Genomic DNA, 9,475 nt, shown 5'->3' with positions numbered 1-9,475 from the left:
GTATGTTCGTTCATTTATGTTATGTTCGTTCGTTTATGTTCATGAATGTTCGTTTATGTTTATTTATTTATGTTTGTTTATTTTTGTTCGTTTATGTCTGTTATTTATGTCCATTTTGTATTAATAGAAAATAATTAATTATTATCAGAATGAGCTATCTACTTAAAGGTTTTTTATTTTTTAATTTGTGTTTATTTAAAGATTTTCGTTTATGTTTGTTTGTGTTCATTTATGTTCGATTATCTTTGTTCAGTTATGTTCATTTGATCTTAAATAAACGAATACAAATGTTCATTTTTTAAATAAACGACAATGAGCATAAATATGTGTTCGATTAAGTGTCTGTATTCGTTTAAAGTTTTAATTGAGCGAATATGCCCTTGTTTGTGTTTGTTCGCTTCATTTACAGGCTTTCATTAATCACATTGATGAATACATCGGTCCTCTAGGCCCTGTAGATTATTTATGTTTGTTTGTGTTCATGAACACATTCATTTCCTTAATGAACGAGCACGGATATAAGATATCATTCGGTAAGTGTTCGTGAACCGTTCATGAACACATTATTTCCTTAACGAATGAACATGAACAAAGCCTTGTTCATGTTCGTTCGGTTCGTTTACAGCCCTACCCTTGATAGCGATCATATAGTCGCAAACGACTTAGTCCGCTACCAATTTCAGAGGAAACCACCGCCCGAAAGCCCACTATAATAAAACCCTTGGTTCAACTATGATATTTTTGTAACACTCGAACCCCATGACTTCTCATAAGGAAAGTCACGGGCTTCCATTGTACAAATGGCCTATGATATTTGTTCCTTCTTTTTAAACGAACTGTTTTTTGCATGGTTGCATTATTTTTCCTAAACAACATTATCTTGGTGGGATTTCTTTTCAAAGTAGTAGGTTTAAAAAGAAAAATATGGTTTCTATGTGTTTAACAATCGACCAAATGGATTTTAGGTGCCCAGCCATCTGAGATAGTTGGTTCGCGTTTATCTCTCCTAGTGGCGTTCCATGTAAGTGATGAAGTGCACATTTTTTATGACTGGATCAGCCATCTGAGATGGCTGGATCCAAATGTGATAGCATAAGATGAAACCAGGCATCTGAGATAGTAGGATTGAACTCTGTATTTTCAATCATTGCAAACTTGTGGGTTTACTCTTTTGAAGATGCAAAGATGATTTCAAAGTCATGTAGTATAAGTTGATGGTATCTGACATCTTATGAACACTATACTTACTATTTTATACAAAGGAAGTCACGAGAGTTTATCCATTATACAATAATAATTTTATTCTACAAAAGAACACCAATACGTTTTCCCTATATTTCTCAAGTTGCTACCTCACATTAATTAACTTTTAATGACGATTTGCACTTGTGGAATGCATGAAGGTTAAAGGTTGAACAAAAATGTAGGAAAAAGAATATTGGTGTTACTTTGTAAAATCAAAATTCTTCTTGTATAATTGATATACTCTCATGACTTTTAAATCATCTTTGCAGTACACCCGCGAGCTTGCAGTAATTGAAAATACGGAGTTCAATCCAACTATCTCAGATGGATGGTTTCATCTTATGATGTCACGTTGCAAAATTATGTTCAATGGAATAAATTTGGATCCAGTCATCTTAGATGACTGATCCAGTCACAACAAATGTGCACGCCATCACTTAAATGGAACACCATTAGGAGAGATAAACGTGATCCAGCCATCTCAGATGGCTAGTCGTCTCAGATGGCTGGATACCTAAAATACATTTGGTCCATTATCAGACACCTAAAAATCACTTTTTTTCTTTTTAAACCTACTACTCGGAAAAAAAAAATCTCTTGGTGGGGGGAGGTGTCTCTTCCAAAGCTTTAATTACATATTACACATATTGGAAACGTAAATCATATTAAAAATTAAGATTGTATATACACGCTGATCAAGATTAACACGAAGACGGATGCTCAAGTCGACGAAGCATTAAAGATCGATTTGATACCGGTACCGGTATTTAGTGACCTAGGTGGTTCCATTTGTTATATATGAGAGTTCACGTTAAGTTTTCAGTGAGTTTCGTTAGTTTTCATCAAGATTAAGCTGTCTTTTGTTTCATTAAATTAGTTAAATCTATTCGTGAATGATTATTTGGTCAAGACTGGGCAAAGGCTTAGTAACCCAAGCCGCCTCACATGTAGCCCTATAATAATACCATACGCCTTCAACAGCCACCGTCTCGCTTATCCTCCGATTATCTATCTATGACAACCAGAAACCAAGCCAAGCGGAAGTCTCAATCCACTGGTAAGCATTATACGCCACAATCTGCATCATTCGTATTTATAATTTAATAATTTCTACTTCATTTTTCTGTAATTTCACATATGTCGTATTTCTGGAAAACTATACAAGCGCTAGGCACCCTGCCCTTGCATTCTATTTGTTTGCCAAAGAAAATACAAAATCGTCATAAAATTTGTATAAGGGCCCCGGAGGCTGCTGTAGATTTTCTGACCAGGGTTGAGCGGGCCTTGAATAGTAATCTTTCGGCCCCTAAGACTCAACGCTTCGTGTTTAGTAGAATCGGTTTGGCTATTCAAAAGGGGGTTGTGGCGCAGCTTGTTGCCCGTTTGCCTACCACTTTATTGTAATCACTTGGGTGTAAGAATATAAATTTGAAGGAAAAAAAAGAAAACTTAAGTTAGTGTTACGAGTTTATGCTATTCAGTTTGGTCAAAATTAGGTTTTTTTATTTTATTTTGCAGGTGAAGGTGAAGTGAGGAAGGAACCGGGCCACGACACAAAAGCAAAACATATTGGTTTGTTCATGTTTACCACTTGACCACATAATTTATATACTTGATGTTGGTGATTGCTGTATTGCCAACGTATTTTAACGTAATTGGCTTTGTGAAATAAGGCCAAAGATATTCAAGTCAAGTTGTAGTAATGCAAGTAGGATATGTAAAATGCATGCTTTGTGTATACTTGCCTGAATTTCATTATTAAAACATGGCCAAGTTTTAATTTTGAAGTTTTCCAAACACTGAATTCTACACGGACGTTTAGATCTGATGTAATTCAACAAAATAGTCGTGGCAAAAATGAAATTGTTATAAATGAGAGTTAATTCGATTATAACTATCTTTCTCTCCAAAAGTGAACGTGCCATTTTTTATTAACAGGGCGTAACTAACTTTTCATGAACAATTACATTTTTGCACGAAAAAGGTGCGCATCTATTTATATGATACATTTTCTTGACCTTATAGACAAGTATAAAGAATCAATATTCAATTCATCTCTTTGAGTTTTGCTTAAATTAGTGCCTTATACTTGAAGTGTTTGTTTCTTACATTATCCCAGAGTTGATCATGTGATACCCAAAGCATTAAAGGGCCAAAATACTATGTAAAGTGATATTCATACACAATATGAGGAAACATATCTAGCTTGTTTGTGAAACACCCTTAGATGTGAAACACTCTTATTTATGTCTTCTATACTGATAGGACATCTTAAGGTAAAAGCTGGTAAATATTTTGAAAATGTGAAATCTAGATTACAAATCACATTAAACCTGCTGTATATCCTGAACTAGATTCACAGGCAGTTTTATAAATATTTGAAGTAACCCTGTATCAGGCAATCTTGCTAGTACATCACGTGATGGTGTCAACAAGTTTCTGAAACAAGCCGGTTCACGCCGTTCTCGTGGGTCAAAAAAACAAGATAATCACACTCTTAGTTGGGAGACTGCTGATAAGGTTAGTTATTTTACTTCAACTTGCAAGCATGCAAAGAAATGGCTCTTATTTGTTACTGCTTATCATTGATCTTAATCATCGTTTCATTTTCCAGTTAAAGGAGAAGGAAAAACAAGTTGAAGCTGACACAAATGATGGAAGTCCTCAGCAAGCTAATAAGTCTGAAGTGGAAGATGTAATGGCTGATTCAGATTGGGAAGATGGATCAAATCCCAATTTGAATTCTGAAAATAATAATCCAGGTTATGTAAACAAGGATATCACTATTGAGTTTGATTCATCACCTGGTACAGCTAAGCGGAAACCTATACGTCGAGCTTCTGCTGAAGAAAAGGTTAATGTTAATAATTATCTTGGTCAACAACATAATAAATGTTAAAAAATTCTGTTTAGTTAAAAGTTGTTTTCTTTTCTTTGGTTACAGGAAGTGGCTGAGCTTGTACACAGGGCACATTTACTCTGTTTAATTGGACGGGGTCGATTGATTGATAGTGCTTGTGATGATCCTTTAATTCAGGTTATTTTCTTAATTATTACTTGCACTTGACATTGTTTTGCGCACTTTTTGTGTGGCACTATATCTCTTTTCGTAACAGGCTGCCTTGTTGTCACTTTTGCCTGCAAAATTGCTGAAGTTATTAGAAGCCACAAACCTCACAGTGGATGTTTTGACTCCTTTAGTCAACTGGGTACACTTCTTTCTTATTCCTTTGTTTAACTTTTATACTCTTCGAATTAGTTTAAAACTGTTATAATTGTTGTTTTATTACTTGTAGTTCCATAGTAACTTCCACGCCAGCATTTCAAGCAGTGAAATACCCTTCCAATTAGCTTTAGCTAAGGCTCTTGAAACCCATGTGGGGACTCCAGAGGAGGTATGAAGAAATGGATACATTAATTCTCTGAATATTTTCACATATGAACTATGACCAATTTTTGATCAATATTGTTGCAGGTGGCTGCTTTATCTGTTGCACTATTTAGAGCATTGAATTTTCCAACACGGTAAGGTTTTCAAAATTTAATTCTCTTAGAATATGTGGTTTTGTTAATAACAAAAAGGGTTATTTTGGGTTTTTCAGATTTGTATCCATTTTAGATGCTGCATCCTTGAAGCCAGATGCTGATAAATGTGATAATATGTCTCAAGGAAGAAAATCTAATAAGGGTGTATTTGACTCATCAACGATCATGGTGACTCGATCAAATGAGGCTTCTACATCTTCTACAAAAGTTTCAAGCCAAAAGAAAATAAAAAAGTTAGGTCAAAGTCAGAGTCAAACAATCCCTCAAGATTCAGACATTCCCATTGTTGACCAGTCAAATGAAAAGAGCACGGGTCCTTCTGAGGGATCAAAGAGGAAAGGGGATATTGAGTTTGAGTTGCAGATGGAAATGGCGCTTGCTGCAACTGCAGCACAGACTTCTGAAAGCAATCTTGACAATTATGCTAAAAGTTCTAATATTAGCACTTCAAGTTTATCTCCTTTCAAGAGATTGAAAAAAGTCAAATTTGAAGAATCTCAGGACATTTCTACTGCAATTGGTTCATCAAGAAAAACAGGAGCTCCATTATATTGGGCAGAAGTTTACTGCAGTGGAAAGAGTTCTTCAACTGGCAAATGGGTTCATGTTGATGCAGTAAATGCAATTGTTGATGGTGAACACAAAGTAGAAGCTGCAGCTGCTGCATGTAAAACTAACTTGAGATATGTAATTGCTTTCGTTGGTCAAGGAGCTAAAGACGTGACTCGCAGGTAACGAAACTGTGATCAGTTGAGTTTAGAGAGAGAGAGAAAATTGTGAGTGACTAAGCTTTTATCATGATTAGGTTAATCACAAACAAGAAATAACATATATAAACATCTATTAGCTATATATCTAGATTTTACAAGTCTAACTAACTCTGTAGTTGTTAGTTATGTAACAAACTAAAATAACAAGGGTAGTATTGTCCTTTCAGGTATTGTGCAAAGTGGTACAAGATAGCTTCACATCGAGTTAACTCGACTTGGTGGGACGCGGTGTTGATGCCACTTAAAGATTTGGAGTCTAGAGCAACTGAAGGTGTGATCTTTTTTTGATAATGAATAGTTATTGTATTATTATATTAAACCAAATTGAATACTTTTGGTACTTGATCAGGCACTAGCAGAATGTCTATTGAAGATATGGAGCTTGAGACCAAAGCATTAACCGAGCCACTTCCAACTAATCAACAGGTTAGGTGCATAAAGTATGATGCTTTTAGTTTATGCATTTATATGATTTATTAATATTGTTATTAATATGTATCCAGGCGTATAAAAACCATCATTTATATGCTCTTGAAAGGTGGCTTACAAAGTACCAAATTCTTCACCCGAAGGGCCCGGTTTTAGGGTTTTGTTCAGGTCATTCTGTTTACCCGAGAGCTTGTGTCCAAATGCTGCACACTAAAGAGAGATGGATGCGTGAAGGGCTACAGTTAAAAGCCAATGAACTTCCAGTTAAGGTGTTGAAGCGGTCAACAAAAGTGAACAAGTTGAAAACTCCAGAAGCCGATGAAGATGATGAAAATGATCATGTAGGACCCGGAGGCACCATCGATCTTTATGGGAAATGGCAAACCGAACCCTTGTGTTTACCTTCTGCAGAAAATGGGATTGTGCCAAAGGTCATAACTCATAATCATAATCATTTTGTTTTGATTATGATTATAATGGTTATATTTTTATAACGTATTGTTTGCTACATTGGTGTATAGAATGACCGCGGGCAAGTAGATGTGTGGTCCGAGAAGTGTTTGCCCCCGGGAACCGTGCACTTAGGGTTTCCAAGAATCTGGTCTATAGCAAAGAAGTTGGAGATCGATTATGCACCTGCAATGGTTGGATTTGAATTCCGTAATGGTCGTTCCCTTCCCGTATTTAATGGAATTGTGGTGTGTAGTGAATTTAAGAATACAATTCTAGAGGTAACTTAATCACCTTTTGATGTCATATACATTAGAGTTACACACGTTTTAGTCCTTTGTGGTTTGGCCCAAATAACCTTTTTAGTCCATAGTTTAAATTTGACTTTTTTAGTCCAGTAGTTTCACTTTGTATCAATTAAAGTCCAGCCCACTAACCCATCCAAATATTCTGTTAATTTTTTATTAAATGACCAATATACCTTAGATATTTGTGTTACTTAGCCAAAATAATAAAATCTTTTTGGCCCAGTTAAATATAAAGTATATATACTAATACCATATGTGCAATATAAGGGTATTTAAAAGTTAATAGAAAATTTGGATGGGGTTAGAGGACTGGACTTTAACTGATACGATAATAAAACTAGTTTACTAAAAAGTCAAATTTTAACTAATGGACTGAAAGGGTTATTTGAGTCAAACCACAGACTAAAACAGTATTGAACTCTATTTATTATTTCATAATTTTATAAATTCTGGTTTTGTAGGCATATGCAGAAGAAGAAGAGAGAAGGGGAGAAGAAGAGAGAAGGAAGAACGAAGCTCAAGCACTATCGAGGTGGTATCAGCTTCTTTCATCAATAATTACTCGACAAAGATTGAATAACCGATACACAGAGGGAAATTCTTTGCAACCTGCAAATGATATTAAAAAAACAAATGATGTGTTTCATCAGACAAGGGAGGATATGCAGAAACCGATATCTGACCCAGCAAATGAAGATGTTGGTCAACCTGATTTTGTGCCACAGCCGTTGTTTGAAGAAGACCATGAACATGTGTTTTTGGCAAATGATCCTGGTTCTGATGTTGAGAGTTCGATGAGGACAAAACAGTGTCGATGTGGGTTTTCTATCGAAGTTGAAGAGTTGTAGTGACAGTTATTCATGTCTTAAAAATTGTTTTGTTTTGTGAAAACGTTTGTACTCGTAATGCAGTAAATCAATCTTATTAGGGTTATTTCAACTGCTCAGTATATAGTATATAGCTGGTTACATGTTTACCAAGAAAATATTTGTTGATAAGTTTTTGTCAGTAGCAACATAATAATGATTCAGTTTAAAGTAGAGGTAGTGCAACACATAAACACAAGTAATTTAAGTAGCCTTCCGTCCTAAGCTATGTCCTCATCAAAAGTTTTGTCTTCAATACCGGCAATTTAAATCGCTTGACAAAGTAACGATCGCCATTTCTTGTCTTACTAGTCTTGTTAGTGACGAGTGTTTTATCTTCCCTGTGATGTTGGTAGTAATCGCGGCTATTTCTATGCAAGGAATAGAAAGTCATCTCTAATACTTGATAGGGATAACATTCACAGAAACAATGTAAGTGTTTGAATTTGAATATTACAATCCCTCAACAAGCATAAGCGTGGCAATAGAAATTACTTGAAGATAACTACAGAGGTCTTGAATTTTTGTGTGCTAAGAGGATATTTCAAACACCATAGAAATGTTAGCTTAAATAATTTAAACATCAAGACCCAATTTTTATCATAAAAATATTACATTTTGTTAATGTTAGAGAATTTTGCTTGAATAACTGGTTTTTCATTATCAAGAACTCCTTATATCCAACGGTCCACAAATCGTTTCTTCCAGACTTTCAAAAGGTTCCCTATAAATAGTATATAGGAGGTGTTTGGAATTGCTTATTTTCACCAACTTCTAACTCATACTTTTTGAAAAGTTAATAAGTTGTTGGAATTCTTTATTTTGTGAAAGGATAAGTTAATAAGTCAGGATATTATGTTATTAACTTTTGACAAAAAGTTATAAGGAGGTAAAATAAAGAATCCCAAACACCTCAAAAACCAAATAATACCTAGGGGTGTGCAACATTGGAAGCCCGACCCGACCCGACCCGCGTAAAGACCGACCCCGACCCGCGTAAAGACCGACCCGACCCGACCCGATACCCTATATATACAAATTCTTCGGACTGATTACTGGGCCTTGTGTAGTGTGTCGGGTTTCGGTCTTTCATCTGTTCGGTTTGTCGGTCCTATGCAATTGACCGAAACCGATGTTTATTTCCAATTCAACCTCATCTTTTGATCTTGTGGTGTGAGTTCTAGGCAATAACTTCATCAAATCGAAGTGGGTATGTAATTCTATTTCTCCAATTCAAGTATTCAGCATCAAATCTTTAGCTTATCTGGTACCCTTTTTGTTGTTCTTCAATCTTCACTATTCTAGGTACTATGAATTCTATAACATCCTACTTTTGTTAATAATAAATAAAGAGTATTATGTTAGCTTAATTGTGTGTTAGTTTTTGGATTATGATTGAGTTTGGGCTTGGGAATGGTTGGGAAAAAGGTTATGGGCCCTAGGGCCCATGGACTCATATATAAACTCCAAATTCCACCAAACACTCCATTTTCATTTCCTTCCTACACACACACACACTTTCTCTCTAATACCCGGACCCAAATCCGAACCAAGGAAGAACGAATCTCAGGTGTAAACACCATCAAACAACAAAGAACACGTCCAGATCCACGGGTGGTTCAGATCCGAACCCGAACCGAAAGGTGAGTTTTGGTTAAAAAAGATTAAGTTTTGAGCTCGGTTTCGACATGCTAACTGATAGAATGATAGATCGGGCTGTAAGATGTAAGAACAATATAAACTTGGTGAGTCGTAATCTAACGGGTGCGTTATAGCAAGAAAAGGTGATATTTGGACTTTGTAAAACACGAGTATACAAAGTTGGTACAACCCAAAACCCATAAGAAGGGTAAAATCGGTT

The 9,475-nt window shown here is 35.5% G+C and overlaps 1 protein-coding gene across 1 annotated transcript; it reads left to right on the top strand.

The window, feature by feature from the left end:
- Positions 1-2,259: 2,259 nt before the first annotated feature.
- LOC143588932 (DNA repair protein RAD4-like) lies at positions 2,260-7,596 on the top strand. The gene is made up of 14 exons (XM_077069821.1): positions 2,260-2,302; positions 2,764-2,817; positions 3,644-3,765; positions 3,860-4,099; positions 4,190-4,282; positions 4,362-4,454; positions 4,542-4,640; positions 4,721-4,770; positions 4,848-5,522; positions 5,729-5,832; positions 5,911-5,987; positions 6,065-6,421; positions 6,512-6,721; positions 7,210-7,596. Exons 1-14 carry the CDS (start codon positions 2,260-2,262, stop codon positions 7,594-7,596), a joined length of 2,604 nt encoding a protein of 867 aa, XP_076925936.1.
- Positions 7,597-9,475: the final 1,879 nt, after the last annotated feature.

Source organism: Bidens hawaiensis, unplaced genomic scaffold (assembly GCF_021521415.1).
Source record: "Bidens hawaiensis isolate Kalapana, Puna unplaced genomic scaffold, B.hawaiensis_p1.1 tig00036885_1, whole genome shotgun sequence".
NCBI classification, from domain to species: Eukaryota; Viridiplantae; Streptophyta; class Magnoliopsida; order Asterales; family Asteraceae; genus Bidens; species Bidens hawaiensis.
Note: the sequence above shows the minus strand (reverse complement) of the source record. Positions and strands in the feature narration are given on the sequence as shown.

What these genes read in the sequence shown, in the direction of transcription:
- LOC143588932 (XM_077069821.1), top strand. Translation starts at nt 2,260, where the DNA reads ATGACAACCAGAAACCAAGCCAAGCGGAAGTCTCAATCCACTG. An exon ending in GAGCTTCTGCTGAAGAAAAG is followed by an intron (nt 4,100 to 4,189) that starts GTTAATGTTAAT and finishes CTTTGGTTACAG; the next exon opens with GAAGTGGCTGAGCTTGTACA. An exon ending in GCATTGAATTTTCCAACACG is followed by an intron (nt 4,771 to 4,847) that starts GTAAGGTTTTCA and finishes TGGGTTTTTCAG; the next exon opens with ATTTGTATCCATTTTAGATG.